The following is a 20,549-nucleotide window of genomic DNA, read 5'->3' on the forward strand; positions in this document are numbered from 1 at the left end:
CCATCGTAAGCTTTATTTGCCCATAATGGTAAACTGCAGGGACATATACCTGTGCTTTATTAGTTATACTGTGTATATACACTGTAAAAACAAACAGACGTGAAGTTGACCAGTCTGATGTGGCTATTATGTAGCAGCCTGATATCATTTCCAATGTGATTTAATCCAGGTGAAGTCCGCGGGCAGCTGTATGAAATGGCTCTCCACTCTTATGCGGGCACCTCTAAAATCATACGTGTCCTGCTGCCTTCAGATGGCTGCAGGAATTTAATGAACTGAAGGAGAAGCGTTTGCAGTACAACGCAGCTGTGGACACCTGTGCATCATGCGCTCGCCGCTAAGCACCGGAATACCAAACTGCCACAGCACCACCTGCACCACTAAATAAAATATGGTTTAATAAATATATGTTTTACTCTGATGGAGTATACTGTGGGTGTCTGTTAGGACTGTAGTCGTATCTTGGTGTGTCTGCCCTTTCACCATACTGGCCAATAAACGCAAGAATGCAAGAAAAAAAAATGTAAATGTAAAATGTAAACTTTTTCAAGTTTGATTCTGCAAGCAAAATAATTCAGCAATACTTTCCTAATTTCCAAAATGTTTGCTGGTAGGACAAAGTAATTCACATTGTGGCTTGTAGCAAGTTCTAGGCAAGGAAACAGAAATATAAATACAATATAAAACACAAGTGACACTAAGACCACCAACTTCTGTCCTAATTTGGACAGAAAAAAAATGCTTAGTCACTAATCCTACATCTTTTCACAATAACCACTGGGTCATTTACAAGTGGTCCAGAATGCAGCTGCAAAGCTGTAGACCAGGGGTCTCATCTATAATTGTTGCATATGCAAGAAGATGTACGACACTTTCAAAGCAAACCTTAGGGTTCATGAGATAAAAACTTGACAGGATAATGTCCTCCATGGAAACTATGACCCATGCATCCTTTGATGGCAGATGGATGGTTTGGAATTGATAAAACTGTGGAAAAAATACTACCTCTCACAATTTTTTTTGCATCGTTTGCCAAAACACATAAAAGCCATTTATAAAATATCTGAGATCAGAGATATCTGTTTTTTTCTAACATATGTTGCACCAACAGTTTAATCAGGAATCAGAATTAATTGGATCTGAAATCATTAAACAAAACTTGCATGTTTATTCTCATAGATAATGAGTTCAACAATGGGTCAAACTACAGTTAAAGAGATGCTGTTTTCGATGCATTTGGCTTTACCCACTTTTCAAACGAGGACCTACAAATTACCGCGTAACTGGGTCATCCAGTGCTTCTTGCTCTCTGTGTCCCCCTCCACCTCTATCACTAAGCCAGTCAGGAGGGATTCTCAGATTATTGCAGCAAGTTGCTCATCAAGGGGGTTGAGCTGCAGTGTCCCCTTGCCAGGGCTGTACGTTAACTCTATTGGACATAGCACTGGTGCTACATAGGTTCAAAGCTTTGTAGCACAGGCCACAAAATTGTAAGATGAGTCTAAAACATTTGTGATCATCTGTAGAAACAAGCACAAGTAGTGCAGTTCATCACTTAAACAGGCATGTGAGTGGCAAAGGACATTATTATCGCATATAGGCACCATCATAAGCTTTATTTGCCCATAATGGGAAACTGCAGGGACATGACACCTCTGCTTTTATTAGTTATACTGTGTATACATATCAATCAATCATCATCAGTCTTTTTTATGCATTTATATGATATTAGAGCTAAATATTTATTGTTCTTCTCTCTCGTATAAACATGCAGCACTACGTTATTTATTTTCACTTGTACAAAACAGTGATATTATTTTCTCAGAATATAAAACTGTTCCACTGGAACTCTACTGATACACTGGATATACAGTTTAACTGACCTCCTGCCTCCACATTTCCATTACCAAAATTAATTCTTCTCAGGCACGTGTATAAATAACCCTCCAAAGAATATTGCAAGTGTGTTGTTTTATTGAATAAAATGTCAGCTGAATGATTCATGTCACACGAAGTATGTCTGAATACAACCTGGGATTCAGTGAATCATGGGATTGAATATATGAGGTTGCACTTCAAACGCCATCCATGGAGGTAGACTTCCATTCATAATCAACAGAGCATCTCCAGGTATCAGTGTGTGTTACTGTGGCAAGATTTTGGTCTCCTGAGTTTTCAGGTTTAGCTTTCTAAGAAGTATAACGCCCCCAAAACCCTGAAACATATTTTTGAGACAACAACTTGGGGTTGAGGAAAAATATCTTTCAGGGCTATCGGGATTCCCAAAGTAAGGAGGAGGAAGTGCTGCGACACGTTACCCGTTTCCTTTTGACGCCCATGTTGGGCTGTTCAGACGGAGTCCGGCGTGGCATGGAGTTCCACAGCCAGCTCGCGATCTGTTTTTGTTCTATTTTCTGGGTGAATCTGGCAGGAAAACACACTGATAATCTATTCTAAACAATGGAAATGATATATTACAAATGATCATTCTGATACATGATGAAATATGCATCCCATGCTTGCCAACCCTTTTGATTTTCTACCCCTCCCTGCTGTTCTCTTGGAGTTTCAATTCTGCTGATGAAATTTTCCCACCATGAGGAAATATCAAAATCTTGCCATCCACCGCTGAGTGTGATTGCGTTTTTATAAATTAGGTACTTGTTCCACACATTTGTCAGTTGCTTCTAATGTTAAACAGAGAGTGAGAGAGATGAGCAGGCACACACACACACATAGGCAGGAGAGAAGGCCTTCATCACACAGCTGTGATTACAAAGAGCAGAGGAGCAGAATCGCTTGTTGATGGGAGGAGTGCGGATAAATGTGCTTCTGTGACAGTTGACCTATCACTAATCGTGGTGCTTCCACCTCGTGTGTGTCCCTGGCTGAAGTTTTCAGAAGAAGACAAAAAAAAGACCATTAGACTGTCCTTAACCTTAACATTGTAAGTTCACCCTTTTGAACTGTGGCAACCTCTGCATCCGCACTCGTCAAAGTGCTCTTCAGTAAGACGCGCCTGCAGGCAGGTGCAGCTGCTCACTCCTGCCCTGTGACCCAGCTGGCTCTCTACATCGTATATGAATGTGCATGACTTCAGTGAATATACACAGAAACTCATTAGGAACTGCAGTGGAACTAAGATGTAACTAACGTGTCATTATTACTCTGTGCTTGTGTTGAAGATGCAGTAACTCTTTTCCATCTAGCTGAAAACATGTTGTTGGATTGAATTCTGTCACATATAATGGGCAGGTGGTCCAAATAATATGAGTAATGGGATGAGAATCGGAAATAATGGGTAAGCCCACTCGTGTGCTGAATCTAAGTATCAGATGGTCAGACACACACACACATACACATCAGATGTGTGTGTGTGTGTACAGTATATAATATAGGAAGGTAAAAATAATAAAAAAGTCTACTGAGTTCACTTTGATCCGTTCAGAAGCTACAAATAAGACAGTTAAGAGAAATGTGGTTAAAATGCAGCTCGTGCTGGTTAAGCAGCTTACTGTGTCGTCATTGACCATTATGTCACTTTTGTTGTTTGGCATCATGTTGTAGAGAAACAGAAAGCACAAGAAATCTAAATGGACATTTATATATATATATATTATCTGGCTCTTTCTCTCTTATGAGATCGAGGATATCATCTTATGAGCGGCTTTTTATGCTACACAGATCATGTGCATATGAAATTGGTAGCATTAAACCATCCCATTATGCTATGTGTACACAGCAGACACTATCACAACTCCACAGCTCATTTTAGCCAAAGTATCTTAACATCTGGTATTCCCCATTAACCTCACCTAACATCATGAATGAGGAATACACTCTCCTCCCTCTCATTGAGCAAGGCATTTAGCCCCTAATTGCTCCAGTGGAGCAATGATTTTGGAAATGAGATTCAAGAAAGAGAGCCCAGGTTTCTTTTCACTCTCTGGTTTGTTCACTTATGCCCTCACGTGCTGGTGCTCAGGAATAACATGATCACCAATCATACAGTGTAAGCCAGCACAAAAATAAATAAATGAAAACATCTAGAGACCCACCAGCAGCGATGCTCGTCAACATGTTGACGGTGTGACCCATGAGTATTCATCTGTCCGCGGACAGACAGACGAACAGCGCTGAAATTGCCAGTAGGCGTCTCCAGGACCACATTTGGCCATGATGACATGGACAGGCAGACTCACAAGATGGAAACGATACAGCTCACTCTGTTGTGGCTGGTAATTAATATTAATGTATACTAGCTTGACTTTGTCTTGTGTTTGTGAAGCTATCCTTGTTAGGACACTGCACTGAGTTCCATTCATTGTGGACAGCCTAACCCTAACCATAAGCAATTCATGCCAAACCCTAACCTTAACCTAACCTCAATTCACACCTTACCCCAAGCCCTAATTAACCAGGAATTCAGAGATGACACTTTGCCTCATTAGGACCAGACTTTGGTCCCCATGAGGACTGCTGGTCCTGACAAGGTTAGTGTTTCTACTGCGAAAGGTGCCAAAGAGGTCAAAGGGGTTGGTTAAAAGTTGACCATGTGAGGATGGTTTGGGATAATGAATAAATCTGTTACAGTTCACCTATTTCACCAAACTCACTGCTGTGTGATCCCATCGGAAGAAGCTCTCTAGTTTTACCTAAAGTGTCAGAGCTGCAGAGAATGATTGAAAGCGGGATACAGTGATCCACGACCTGAAACGAATGTGGGCGAGGGGTGTAAAGCTCCCTTCTTCCTTCCGGTCCTACTTCCAGTGCCCTTTTTTAAACCGCACCCATCTTCAAACTCAGCCTTCATTTTGCCGCATGCACACACACACACACACACACACACACACACACACACACGCACACACGCACACAAGGTGAAAAAAATACCAGCCGCACTGTTGCTGCTGGTAAAAATTGTATGTATGCATGCATGTGTGTGATGCTGATGAAAGTGTATAATTACAGACTGACGTGCTCATTAGAGTGTTCGGCTGTGCTGCTGTCAGTTGGTTGTTATTTTTTTACATTTTGCACCTGCTGAACTGCAGAACTGAACTGAAAAGGACATCAGTTTCATAGAAATTCACTTAGTGACTCAAACATCGTATTAATGCTTTAATCATTCAGTAGTAGATACTTTTTCCCTACAGCTCTGTAAGGAAATACAATGATGTGTGTATGTGTGTGTGTATGTGTGTGCGTTTTACCTTGGACGAGGATGTGCACTGATGTGGTTCTCGGTCGACTGCTGGTCTGGACTGCGCACACGTACTGCCCCTCATCTGTCATGTCCACATTTTCAATTTTGATGGTAAACTCCTCTTGATTAAGGGTCACCAGACTCACTCTGGGATCCACCGACCATTTGTCTTCTCCAGCATACAGTATGCTTGACCGGTTTAGCCATGCTGTGTGTGTGACAACGTCCCCCTGTGCACACCTGGAAAGGGATACAAACGGCATTGAAAACAGGGTTTTTACCAAAATGGACTAACAGTTATTTAAAGATTAACTGACATACTCAACAAATATGTCACATTCATAGCCAGCATTTTTGCTTGACATAATGTGCACAATGAAGCCAAGTAAACAATTCAAATTCCATGTTTGTCAAATACAACAATTACTCCCCTCCCTTACAGTACATAAGGACTATTTGTTATTCATTGAAAATCTATGAATGATTTTTTCTGGCTGGCCCGGGTGGACAGTCATCACACTGATTAGCAAACCTAGAACCAGAGAGGAGGAACTAATCAGTGAAACCAGCTGGTGTAGTGTTGCAGACAGCAGACTCTGAACTCTCGGTTGCACACAGCTTTCTCTGCAGCAGGAAAGGTTCACTGTTCCCTGTTGCTTATAAAGGCTGAACCTGTACCATAGACAGTGCATGGATAGAGCATGGGGTAGCTGGATCTGTACATACTTATTCTGAGAAAGCAAAACAGATATTAGTTGGTTTCTTAGAAAGAAATACATTTTCCATAATCATTGTTTTAAAAAAAAGTTTCTAATATCTGGGGGCACTATCATACACACTATCATTTGTCTTTGACTTTCCTACCAAATCATCTATAGTAGAATTTGGGGATTTTCAAGGTAATTATAAGGGTTATTATACGATGTTGGAAGCAGTTCTTAGTCCACTTCTAAAAAGAGGACATTTTAATGTAAATTAATATTCTTACCTAGAATATCAACTTGGAATATTACTAGATTTGAGCTGTGAGCGATCATGTTAACAGCTTGCTCGGAATATTGACAATTTGTCAATGCGCTTGGTGCCTAGACACGTTGTACATATGCAAATGCGGCTATCGAGTTGTCATCAGGTTTCTTTTGTTAATCTGCCCACACACTCGGCTTGTGACATTTAAAAGTGATTGAGACAATGAGCTGAAAGGTGCGATTCCATGCTCCGCTGCAATCACAACAGATTGGTTTCACCAGTCGCAAAACGCAGCTTTGATACAGGAGCTGGGTCACTGGTCTTTGCCTGCTCCCACAGAGCAACACATCTGCTGTATTCTCATGACAAATCTTTGGATACTGCTGAGAAAGCACTGACGGAGCTGGAGTGAAAAAAAGTCTCACTTACAGCAGAGCGTGCCAGCAGAGGGAAATTCATGCTTTGTACGAACTGTGCTTTTTTTTACTGCCAAATGCCTATTTATCATCTGGGTTTATTTAACTTTCAATAGCCTACTTTTCGAATGTACAGAAGAGCAGGACATTTAAATATTAACAGTTTAGAATGATGGCCGTGGTGTGGAGCTCGAAACAAGAGCAGCTGAAAGACTCTCAGCTCCATTTACGCTGTCAGAGCTTCTGTTTCAGCATCAGTCACTTCCACTTCAGTGACAACACTTGGGTCAATGGCATCCTTGGGGCATTTGTGGTGCTATGGTGAGGAAAGAAGACACAAAACTGGTGTGTGTGTGTGTGTGTGTGTGTGTGTGTGTGTGTAATCAATACACAGGAGCGATGACTTTCAAAAATAATGGATCGCAGTGTATGTGATATGGTGAGGGATCAATTTACTATGACAAAGTGTATTCAAAGTAGGGTTTTCATTTCTAATGGCTACAGTAAATTAATTTCTCTGAGCTGTAAATGCATTTTATAAATGACACCAAACACAGCACGGTTTGAACTGTGCTAACCCTCAGACTTTAAAATCAACACAATAAAGCTGGTATGCCTGTTAAAATGATGATATAAGAGGTTAAGGAGTGTGGTCACAGGTGTAACGACACCCACCACACCTATCAGCGATGCTGGATGTGGTCAGAGGTGAAACAGGCTTGAAACTGTCAATGTGACAAAGCGAAACACTTTGCTTTTCAGCGGAGGTTTAGTCGCCCTTGAAGGTTTCCTGCAGACTTGCGAGGATGCATGCTTGCATGTACATGGATGCTCACTTACGAATAAAAACTGAAGGCTGAAACTTTTCTTGGAAGAGGTCCAACACACAACCTCTTTGGTGACTGCCACATCTACGCTCAGCCTCAATGTCCTTGTGGAGCCCTGGCCTTAAGAGCCATGTTCTAATCAACACAGAAGGGGAAGCTATTTTTGATTCTTCAACAAACAAGTCCCACACAGTTTCCACACCAACACAGGAAACAGGGTACAGTCATGAACAAAAGCTCAAGCTTTCTCTATTTCAAACAAACGTGTCCACAGAATCCAGATAAGATTCATTCTAATGTCATTCCAACTGTCTTCATTTCAGACATTTTGAAAGTGGCTGGACAATTCTGGGCAGTAAATTTGAGACAGCAACAAAAACCAAAAGACAGAAAATATCATATTCAACACAGAGACATGCACTGAAGCAGATTTCTTCCAAAATGCATCGCCCTTCTGTATTGATAGCGAGGCTCTACATCACTGAAAGAGTCTCTGTTTTAATCGAGAAGACAGGATGTTGTTTTATTTAAACGTACTTGCACATGATACATTCAGCTTCATTATTTGCATTAACCTTAATTTATTTTTGGCTGCTCAACACTCACCACACTGGTCTCTCACAGCAGCTTTCAGAGAGAACGGACTGTAGTATTTATAGGCGATAGGCTGCAACAGGTTTGTACGCATGTTCTAAAAGTATAAAACAGCTGAGACTGAAACAGAACAGAAAGTGCTTGTGAGACACTTCTGTCAACATGTGAGAAGACAGATGCCAGTTCGTACCTTTGTAGTTTGGGCCTCTAGCTGACCAGGTCTTACTGTTTTCACTGGTGCATTTTGATGCTCCCCTTATATTGATGTTCCACATTATATCATAGATGAGTTATATAATATCTTTTCCATCCTGTTCTCTACTTCCCCCATGTTTGTCTTGAATAGTCTTTGTTTTTAAGGAAGCAAAGAAGTGCTACCATGGCAACAATTTCACAACAGTTTTATTCTTTTTAAAAATACAAATTTGAGGAAAAAAAAAAGCTGAGGGTGTAAGGTGGTAAAGTGCATTCTGAAATTACCACGCTTCATTATCAGCTGCTGATAAGTGGACTTTGACACAAAGTACAGTGCAACAGAAACTAGAACTAAATTGGTCCGCAACATTTAACCAAAAAGTCCTGATCGTATGTATTTAAAGAACTCAGTAAGCCTCCTGTTCTTCTCAGTGTTCAAGGTCGAGGCTTTGCTCAGAGCCTCCTACAGAGACACAGCCTTCGGTGGTTTTCCTTTAATTTGAGAGGGTCAGTCAGTGACACAGTTGAAGGTATCCTTGCACCGTGTTTACACTGCCATCCAATTTCCAATTCATGAGAAACTCTGTGCAGTCATGTTGTGCGAGTGGGAGTGCTGCCTCTTTGAGTGCGATGAAAGAGTACAAAACAAACCATAAGATATGTGATTGCAGTATCTGCTCTTCTGATTGTCATTAAATGGAGTAGAGAAAAAAGAGTAAAAGCAGCACCGGAGCCTCTTTTGTTGAGTTTTGCAGTGCACACTCCATTACCAAACTTTCTCGGTCTGCATGTGCAGAAATTGTCACTCACATCTCTGCAGTAATGTCAGTACTGTACTTTCTATACGACACTATACTTAAATTGCTTGGCCTACATCATATTGGAAGTCAGCGGCTAATTAGATAATCCTCTTGAATTTATATATGTGGTATTTTTAGAACCTTATTTAACAGAAAATCTGATTTGACTTTGGTTGCTATTGTTATAAAAACTATATGCTTCACCGGCCAAATCCCCCCAGAGATCAACAAGAAGAAAAGTGAAGGGATAAATATTTTACATACCATATATTCTCCCCTTATCGCTTCTGCACAGATGGCAAACAACATTTAATCCAGCAAAATTGTCAATCCCCTCAAAAGCATGAAAGGAGGTAGGGAAGGGAGATGTGAGATTGGGAGGTGAAAATGTACCCGTGAGCAAACAGCTTCTCCACTCTCCTCCCTGTGTGCTTTCTGACAGTAATGTGAGGATCATTAAAAATACATGACACTTGTTGCTCCACAATTAGATGTTGCCAGTAGACTTTGTTTACACTGTGGATCAATTGAGTTAATGTTTAATACTATGTCATCAGTAGCTTTGCTTCCAGGAATACAAGCCTCAGCTCTTTCAACACGCAGTCCCTGAAGAGATTAACATTACCGTCTAATGACTCAGATACACTTGAACTGAAGATGTTCACCAGCCTGTGCTTTTAAATCCCACAACAGAAGAAACATTTCTACTCAATTTCATATTTAATGCATATTGAACCTAAAGACTGCGATGAAACGTTATGGAATATGATTTCATAAGCTAAAGGTTTACTGGTATATATGTGCATTTTGGGTGTAACTGATCAGATTTCTCATGAACAAAGGCGGATGTCATATACTGTAGGCTCCCACACTGCTCTTTCATGGCCTGTTTTGTTGACCTGCCATCCCAGTCTCTGCAGGTTTAGGTCGATTTAGTGTGACAATAAATAAGACTTAATGTGTGTTCTTTTAAGGGGCTGGGGAAACTGTTCCCCAGAACACAGGGAGACATTTCACCTCATCCATCTTTGATGATTTTGTTCTCCCACACTTTCCAAAGATTGCAGCTTGCCATCATGTTGAGAATTTCTAATGCCAGATCATTTGTCTGTCTTTCAGCCTGCACCAAGATTATAAGTGGTCATTGTCACTGCTTAGTCATATGCCTCTCTCTTGATCTTTCATGATCCTTAAGAAGACGGCATCCTTTTAACACCCACTGACCGCACATCATTTAATAGGACACACCACATCGTGGCATACACTAAAAACACTCTACAGACAGAACAAGTGAATGTACAGTAGGTGGGATGTGTCGATCCAAGGAGCTAATGTGATTAATATGCTGCTCTGGAGAGTTGAATTGTGTCAACATGCTGCTGCTGTGTGGGATTTTACTCAAAAAACAATGGCCATGGGTTTTTCGTCACACATCATTGACAATCTAAAGTACAGCTGGCTGATGCTTCACCAGCTACAACGCCTTGAGAAGCAAATTGCTCCTTTCTCATCGTCTGCCAACGGATGGGGGGTGTTGCATCATAGTCAGTGGGTCCCTGCTTTTGCTGAGCAGCACAAAAGTAAAGACGAATCTGAAATTATAAGGGCTTAGCACAGTTTGCACTCCAGTCGATCGTCTAAATGTGTGGTCAAACAGGCTCCTCCATCAACTGCAAGTGTGTCTGAGATTTGTCCAGGCGTTAAAAGAAGCGTTGACCCCATGTGGTGCACCACTGAAAAACTGTGCAGCATTTGGAAAAAAAAAAAAAAAAAAGACTAGAATTACAGCTTAGAAAAAATGAAATCAAATTGTGTTACTTGTTAAGGTCAGTAAGGATATCATGTGTAAGTGACAATTCAAAAAGCCCTAATTGCTGACAAATGACTTCACAGCTTTAAAGTCAGAAAACACTGTTTCTCCACTCTACACGCAGAGGAAAATGTATTCCTTTATGCGAAGCAATGTTCAAGATGAGTTAACTAAGCAAAAATTATTAGACCATCTTTTGGTGTTTTCACATTTTAGTGTTTAAGGCCATATTTCCCAGTTCATGTTTCAAGACAAAGCACTTGATGAACTGTATCACGGCCATGGCTGTAACTTAAACCAAGACATGTGTCCATGGCTCAAGCGGGTCATAGACATTGCACAGGTTAGGAAATGAAACACAGTGTACAAATAAAACTAGTCAGCACTGACAAGTTTGTAATTATAGATGAAATCAGTCTGTGGCCCAGCTTTGCTCTCTTTCTTTGTCAGAGGTTTTTCCATAGCTTTCAGACATCTACCTCATTACATTAATGTGATGGCAATTAACATGTCAGTCTCTATAAGCACTGCAGTCACTTTTAAGTCAACGTCACGATGGCATTCTTGCCCAGTCAGACGCACCCTAACATTTCTGTATCACCTCCAACATGGAAGAATTGAATGCCATCACGTTAACATGGAGCACAAGGTTCAATATGCACAGAGGGAAATTAAATGCACGTCTAATTAGGAGCACTCTACAAATGTATCAAGCAACTATTGTCTAAATAAATAACAAAATACACAGTGAATCAGCCATTTCCAGAGATTAAGATTCTTCTACAGTACAATCAAACCATCCTCTGTCCTCCTTACATTTCAAACTTTCATACATGCCAACTGCATGGAGTTTGTGTTATTAATATGCTGCTTAGGACCAATTCGTTAATTTGTCTTTGCTGAGGTGCTGTCTATATTAGAAACTACATATAACAGCACTTCAGACAGGCAGTGTTTAGTCCCGTCCACTGTGGCCGACAGTCCTGCAGGTTTCATTCCAGCTAATCAGGAAGTGTTTTATAGCCAGGCTGTCACATTAGTGAAATTAACCCCTAGCAGTCTTGGCCCACTGTTCTCTGGATTATGAGGAACAGAACTGAGACCCACTGACGGACAACACGACAAAGGTTACTGCTCACAACTCAAGCCAAAGCTTTGGTGTTTGTTGCAATAAAAATGTCAGATACCTCAGTGTGTTTCCATTTGAATGACCCGTCAAAGCACATCAGAACGTGTTCTGGGCTTTGGGATGTAAGGTCTGAAATGTGACGGGATGATATATGGCTTTGGTTATTGTCCGTTTCATGAATTACCTTTACCCAGGACATAATGTAAAGATAAGATGCAGAGTTAAACATAAGAAAGAAGCTTCTCTAAATCATTGTGGCAGCAGCCAGAAAAGATTTAACTCTATTCTATGCAAAAGTAACCACGGACACAATGTTTCTTGCAGTGCAATCATAATAAATGAGGAATATATGGTCTGTTAAAAGTTTGGCCTGATTCTCCACAGTATTCCAGGGTAATTTTCTGGCAGCCATTTATTTATAAAAGTGGAAATGAAAAGAAACAGTACAGTACTGCAGAAATGACAGTTCTGCTACACAGTGAACAACCCAGGTCCCAGAGAAATTGGGACGCTCTGTAAAATACAAATAAAATAGATAGAATGTAATCTCTCTTTTTTTTTTAACATAAACTAAACTAAAATGAGTACAAAGACAATACACTTAATGTTTTACCTCATCAACTTCATTTGTAATATATGCATATTCTGTAAAAACAAGTTGGGGCAGGAGCAACAAAAGACTGGGAAAGTTGTTTAGCCTCGACTGAAAGAATTCAATCTCTGCACAATAACTGACATATAACCACATAAAGCAAAAAGCAGCATTTTGCAAGTATGATGACAAGTAAAAAGACATATCAGTGTTGTGTCATTGGCTGAAAACGTTCTCAAGCATTTTGTTTATTTATTTATTTTGTATTGCTCGTGGGCAAAAGAGTTATTAAAGCTGTTGATAAAACTGTTCTGACTGACTCATTTCTCACTCATTTTACAATCTCCTGCATTCAAATACTACCAGAGAGGGGACAGAGGAGTTTTTGTGTCAGAAATGAATCCAGTAATGCTTTGCTCATCGTGGTTGACATAGACATAGCCAGCTTTAGCTTTGTTGCTGCAAGTGTGTGTCCCTGCGCTGTGAGTAAGTATTCATGTTTTCCAACTCCGTGTTGAACAAAGCAGATAAACAAGCTGTCACGACCTGATGGAAAAAGAGTCGCTGGGGCTGCCTAATGTCTCTCCATAATCACTATGATATATTAAGCCTCAGCAGTTATGCTGATGGGGCCATTAATTAGCCCAATCCATGCATTCATGAGGAAACATTTCTGTGTCAACATGCTTGTCTCCATGCAACATGTGGGTGGAATAAATCTGCTCTTCGCATCTCAAGGCTCTGCAGTGGTATTTTCACCATTAGGCTCAAATGTGTTCTATTTACATTAGGACAGTATATAATGTGTGACAGTAGAAACGTGTCCACCGGTAGAGATCTGGCAATACTTCCACCACAGGAGCTATCCTGAAGCTGTATTTACACACCGTCAGTCACAGCGTCTGCAATGCTGCCCTGCTACACAGCGAGCCAGTGGGCGGGCTGATGACATCATGGAGCGATGCCGCTTCGTACTCTTTCCTGTTTTCCACTCTTTAATTCGTATCGGGGATACGTCCAAGTACATGTTGGACTGATATCAACACAAAAACAGTCACCAGTATGGACGAGTCTTCCTCCTTCTCCTGCACAGACTAACCAGGCGCCACCCCTAATCTAAACCAGTCACAGTATTTCCAGTAAATGAGGACGTCTGACACGGACAAAAGTGCTACACATGTGAAAGAGCAGCTCTGGACAATGTCTGGACCTGATTCTGTGGACACTGTCCAGAGTTCACATGAGAAAAAGGCTTTATTGTCTCTGCTATAGGGCAGCATTATGTAACAGTCCAGCTGCCTCACAGGTCACATGGTCTGAGGGCTGTTTACCACGTTCTTGCTGGTGGTGATGAAGCACCGCTGTTGCATCTCTGTTCTTATCTGGAACCTTAAAGCTTCCATTTTCAGTGTTGGTTTTACTGTTTTGAGTCTTTTGTTTTTAACTTAACTCTTGTGTTGTCTCATGTGAGGCAGTTTTTTTTTGTTTGTTTGCATGGAACTTTCAAATAGAAGAAGAAACTAATCAAACATGCTCAGATATTCATCATGTGGGATAAGACGGTGAACGGACACATCATTTGTAAAACCTGTGCATTGTGCTCGCTTCATATTTGTAGTTGTGTGTGCCTGATGTGTGAGCTATGAAGCAACAGCAACAGTGGGAAATTTGTTCCCCAAGTTTGTCCTTAAGGTGGTGTGTCTCCCCAAGGCTTGGTGCCATTTTATGGACGTATCGCTTATAGTAATAACATAACATCCTATATTGTACAGTACAAAGGACTGGAGCTAAAGTGAATTGTACCATGGCGCTGTGTGAAGGTCATGCAGTGTGAGATACATTAAAAAGATTGCTTAAATTGCCCCTGGCTTATCGCCAGTCTCCTAAGCTAAGCATTGGCTCAAGAAATGAACGAGGATGCATTTGTTTTGCAACATGGGCATCTGAACCACCTTCTAAATGTCCCAACTGCTAAGTCATGGTCGAGATCAGGGAATGAAAAATGACAATCAATTGTAATGTTTTGTATCCGTCGGGGTAGAGGTCATTTGTAGTCAGCCAGGTGTATATACTGTATTGTACAGCTATGCTGCTATTTTAGAATTAGTATTTTGCCTTTCCTTTGCCTTCTTGATTTTTATTTTAGTCTTTGAGTTTATTTAAATAACTTTAGAAACGGTATATGACTCCTACCCTTCTCACAGCACAAAATTATCCAATAATGTGAACAAAGTAACATTGCATTCAATTTCCATAGTGTACCAGACATTTTCATTATTATGTTATATTTTATAGTCAGTATTCCACAGATTAACCCACTCTACTTTAAATTCATTTTTATTACTTGTCCTAACCCATACTCTTTACATGCAATTTAAATGTACTAAAACATACCTTTCAAATAATACTTGCTGTGTCTGCCATGTCTGTTTGCAACGATACAGAGTAGGTACTACGTAGTCCTTCATTCCTTTATGATATTCTGTGGCATTAGTGATGTTGATGCCTTCACAATCAATTTTGGACCTCGCTTTGAACCTGTTGCCCTCAGGACCACCCTGCTGCCACTGAGTTCCACCGTCGGCCTACACCTCCTCCTCCTCCGGGGGGTCTCTGCTCCCCCGGCTCGGCTGTTGCTGCTGTCCCTTTGGGACTCCTCTGCTGTGGCTCCCCCGGTTGCCTGCCTTCTGCCCTCGCTGTGGTGTGGTGCCACTTCAAAAATCAGTCCTCTGAGATTCTTGAAGAGGCATTAATGTGCCTCGTGGGCCTCGCTCACACGAACAGTTACGATTCATTATTAAAATAATGTAGCAATTGTGGAATGGTTGCTAATAGGCTGAAGAACACCATTCACACCAGGAATCAGGATCTGCACAATTATTTTCTACAGAGAAGCAGAGGCCATGCGGCATGCACAGTGGTGAGCTCTCTCCCACTTCTTTTTTTTCTTTTTCTATCAAAATATACATCTAACAAAATACTGCTATAGATGAAAATATGGACAAAAAAGGTGCACATTAAGTAAGGAACCCAACAGTTAAACACAGTGTAACACAATTAAAATCACACACAGTGTGGCAGTCCCCTGCAGTGCGTCTCCGACAGATTTAACAGATGTAACAGCCAAGACCAATGGCAAAACTTAGAACACATTAGCAATGATCTATTGTAATATGTCCATACAGTTCAGGGTGGAATAAATTACTTTTAAATGGGCTATCTTAACCAAGGGGAACAGAGCATCTCAGTGCTTCCACTAGCACAAAAGCTGTCCAACGTAGTGTTTATATTTAGCCATGAGTTTATTCTGCAGAATTAGTTGTTGTGACAGAACATCGTTCAGAGCTGGCTGACAGCTTAGTGTCCTGAGCCGACACTGTGAAGCGATCACTGCCACACCTTTGCATCTATTGGCAATCTCTGTCACACACTGCTTCCTGGTGTCTGGCGATGAGGTGCACAAATTCCTCTTCGAGAGTCTTCAACAGTTGGTGTCGACGTGGACAATGACTGCAGATGCAGAGTTGTGAGTTTGCATGAGCTGCTGAGCGGTGGGCGTAATGTCCTTTATGCACACAACTGGGTAGCTGAAAGTTCAGCCACTGCATACGGCTACGTGCCGGACCGTAGAGGTGCCGACAACGCCGGCGAGGGCAGAAGACAGCAGAGGAGTCCCAAGAGACAGCAGCAGCAGCTGAGCCAGGAGAACACAGACTCCCCAGGGGAGGTGGAGGCAGAAATCAGTGGCAGGAGGGCAGTAATAATATAGATAATATAGTATGTGCCAGTCTGTTCTATAGAAACTCATCAGCATCTAGTCCTCAGATCACAGTTGTTCAGGAACTAATTATCAAAGATTCATTCCTAACTCGTTCCTGAGTACGACTCACATTTTTCTGTAGCATATTGTGAAGTGTTACTGGGAGCATTTCCCATTGCCAGTGAGCTGCCACCTTCTTTCTCTGTACATTCTACTGTATGAATCCTGTTGCAGGACTTTCACAGCATAAGCAGACAGCCACCATGGCTGACTGGATGAAGCGGAGAGTGCCACTCAGAGAAACTCAGACTTTGCAAAAGGAAGGAAAGGGAAGACACAGGACTGGAGACACTTTGATTGATAAATGCATCTGGGAGCTAGAGTCCATCTATACCAATGACAGACACAAATAGAGAAAAAAAAAAACAAAAAAACATACATTATTACTTTAATTGGCTTTCTTGGATGTCTCAACATCCAAAACCAACAGCCTCCTCCTCCTCCACGTATTTAAGAGTAGCTTCACACGCTCCATCTCTGGTGATATGTTGGCATCTTAATGTGTCAAAAAATATTAGCTTTACTGAAACGTCCCGGCCCACAGGAATAACATATGTGAACTCTTAAACTGAGTAGTAATTCCACTTCACAAGCAGCAGCATCTACTTTCTATTTAGTCGTGGGCGCGATTAAGAGCCGAAACACTTGAGAGTAATAAATAGTTGTAATATATGAGCTTGGACATCTTCCAGGGAGCATTACTCTTTCAAACAGTCAACTCATCATTGCTGCATTGCATCCTTGTAGTGTAACTGATGAGCCGCCTGTACAGCTGCTACGCTGTCTCTTGTTGCCAGTTACCACAGATTTGTACTTAGTTACCCATGTCAGTTCTGCTCAGAGCAGTAACTGAGCAAAGACGCAGCGTGTGAAAGAGACTATTGTGTTGAATTAGGCTTCAAGATGAATTACCTGTTGTTTGCATAGTTTAATGGGGCTTCCATCACGATTTTTGCAGCATAAAGTCATTAGAGAGGCTGATTGAGAAGAGGTCCTGCATGTGTCAAAAAGAAGGATTTTGTGGCAGTGCAGTAATGTAATGGTGAATCATTGTGGTTTTGTGCTCTTTGTTGAGGTATTTTGAGGCCTGTTGTCCTTTAAAAAGGTACAACAGCTGAGAGATTGTCTAGAATTTGATACAGACTTTCATGTCCGACCCAGAATGAATTCTAATAACTTTGATGATGCTTTAACTTTTCCTCTGGCACCATCACCAGGTCAGAATTCACACTTGACCAAATACTGGTAAAACTCTCAATTCCCATCAGCTGTACTTGTGTTTAGTGCAAATTAAAAGTGTTTGCATGCTACCAGTACTCTGCCTCAGAAATGCTTGTCAGCTGGTCGAACAACTACAGAAACTTTTCTGATGCGGGATGAGGGGGGAGCTGTGTCGGACCATGTCTGTAACTTTCCAAAACCGACAATCCAACATTCACAACCGCTTCACGCCACGAGTGGTCAGCTGTGCAAAGGCGAGGAAGGAGCCAGAGTCTCTCTCAGCACCCTCACTTCATTTGCTACGCAGCTATTTGTTGTCATGGGAACAAGTGCAACACTACAAACGTTGTATTCCTCGCAGTTGTCTTCCCCTTCTCTACATCTACATCTTCCAGCATAGCCATTTGGAATAAACACTTCTGATGTGCTACAAGCTTCTTCTGATCAAGTATACCCCAGCCCTCAGCCTGGTTTTCTCATACCCAATTTATTTCTCTATTTATTGCTATAAACAAACAAACAAGTGTTGCTGGGATGGAAATGTAAAATGCTTTAAATTCTTCATGGGGACTTTAACAGAGTGGACAAAGTGTTAGACAACAGAGAAAGACCTGATAAAGATGGATTTTAACAGTGAACAAGAAAGAAACTTGAAACACTGAGCCGAAGAAACAAAAAGTTTGGGCTGTTTCATTGAAACATAGTTAAAATTTCATATTTAAACTTTCCCTGACCTTTTCAAATTGAAAATATACAGTCTATAATCACAACAGACTGTTTGAGTTAGTTCGCCTTGTGATCCAGCATAGGGCCTTCTCAAAATTCACTATCAGCAGCTGCTTGTCGACTTTGTAAAAAGCAGCTGTCTTACTCTAAAACCACCACAAACATGTCGACTCATCCACTCGTTTGCAAAGTGAGGCAACAAGCGGCGCAGAGTGAGCTGTAAAACAAACCTCTGCGTTACTCTGGGTTGTGCTTGAATTCATTTAAATGAATTTCGTGTTTTTGGACAGTCATTTATTCTGTTGTGTTCATGCCATGTTAGACCTGTTCCTTTCAAAACAGAGAACGCATCAGGAAAACTCATATTCAAACTGTATGTTAACAAATACTAATGCTGCTCTCAAATTGACAACTTAAGCAGATGCACATTACAGAAGCTTCCTATTTTCAGCAAACCTTACTAACCGCATTATTAATAGAATATCTAAAGCAATACACAACTTCTAGAGCACGTATATGAAATAGAAGATGCTGTCAGAAAAATAGATGGATGAATAATGACCATGCTACCAAAGATTACATACTACATTAAAAGTGCCATGTAGTTGTCAGAAAGCTCAACACCCATCAAAGTAATGTATTACCTCGTACTTACTATGTTTGTCGTTCAGCTACTCTGCGAGCTGTTGACTGTGGAAGGAGGCGGATGAGCTTTTGTGTCGATAAGGAGCGCACCACCATTTCAACAGCCAGAGCCCTCAACTAACAATGAAGTGAAGACAGAAGCACTAGTTTGAAAACAAGGGACAATTAATGTGCGCATGTCGAGTGACCCAATCACCACTGCTGAAGACCTCAGCACACAAATACGAGCAGTGGGGGAGAGAAGTGCGGACGTTCTCTGCCCTGATGTGGCAGATCATTATCTTCACAGCAACAGCTGAGCTTTCCAACTAGCTGTAGTGTAACAGCTCAGGGCCGTTAGCTGTTCTACAATCACTGTAAACGCATAGCACATCGCTCCAGCACCTTTTCCAGTATATATGACCCCCACCCCACCCCCTCCAATAAAAAAATTGAATAAAATACAATAGATTGAATTAAAAAGTGCCTGCACTTGACCTGGAAAAGTTGGTTTTCATACTGAGTGGCTGTATTTGGCTCTGATCAGAGTTGCTGACAGCCCTGTACGGTGCATTGATTGTGAGATAACAACCTTTGTGTTGCAGTGTCACCTGCAGTATGTTGTAGTGCTGAGCCTGAGCTGGAACAAAGAAAACCTCTTACATCGCGTTTCAGCGCTCTGATTTGGGTCCGCCCTTTGAACAAACACAGACATACCCTTTAAATTTCAGATGATGCTGCTGCTAAGCAAGCCTGTTATCTTCTTGAAAGATAAGCTCGTGCGAGCTCATTTCCATTTTTAACCTTTATGTATGCACAGTGACTCAAAATACCACACGCTTTTACAGTGATGCCCAATTGATGCCCAATTCACATAGAAAAAAAGAAGGTAAACATAAAAAGAACAGTCAAAGGGGACAGAATAATAAATAATGGTGGTTCAGATACAGAAAAGTATTATTGAGAATGATCTTGAAGCTTCAGAGGTGTATACATTTTTAGATCTTTTTAGCCGGCATCCAACCATTTTCTAACGTCTGAAGCAACTGAGAGTCTGGGAAAAAAGCTTTCGCATGTCTGGCCCCATTCCAGTTTTTTCCAAAAGCTCTGAACCTTATTTTTGAATCTTAAGTCTCCAGCGGTGGTTAAAAAAGGATGACTTCATCTCAAACTTTATTGGATTTTTAGATTTAGGCTTAAATTTATTTGCACTTTGCTAGGAAAATTGTTTCTACGTTCCGTACAGCCTCAAGAGTACAACAATACATCAAACTCTACAGATACATGTATCCAACAACACACACCCACCACCAGCATTCTCAAACCTTGCATGCGCAAACACACAAACTTAAAGCACATTACAATTTAGATCCTCTACTCAGTTCTGTTAAGGCAGAGAGGACCAAACTTCACGTTTTTCCAGATGCTTGCAGTGGTTGTGCTGTTGAGGTTTTGGAGGTTGGAAGTTGGCTGGCCAATGATCTTGTGGTGTGTGACATTTAATTTTACTATTATTTCTTTTGGACTAATTCAAGCCGGGGGGCACCCTAACAACAAACAAAGCAAAACTATTTTTATCCAGTTTATGTCCTGAACTCTTCTAATATGCACCACAGCAGC

The 20,549-nt window shown here is 41.1% G+C and overlaps 1 protein-coding gene across 1 annotated transcript in view; it reads right to left on the reverse strand.

Annotated features, from left to right (window-relative positions):
- The window catches only part of ntm (neurotrimin), a 119,705-nt gene that overhangs the window by 34,605 nt on the left and 64,551 nt on the right, over positions 1 to 20,549 (reverse strand). Inside the window, exon 2 of the mRNA XM_041952344.1 lies at positions 5,214 to 5,446. Coding sequence (XP_041808278.1) covers positions 5,214 to 5,446 — 233 coding nt within the window. The remainder of the gene's footprint in view (positions 1 to 5,213; positions 5,447 to 20,549) is intronic.

The sequence above is a fragment of the Chelmon rostratus genome, chromosome 14 (assembly GCF_017976325.1).
Source record: "Chelmon rostratus isolate fCheRos1 chromosome 14, fCheRos1.pri, whole genome shotgun sequence".
Classification (NCBI taxonomy): Eukaryota; Metazoa; Chordata; class Actinopteri; order Chaetodontiformes; family Chaetodontidae; genus Chelmon; species Chelmon rostratus.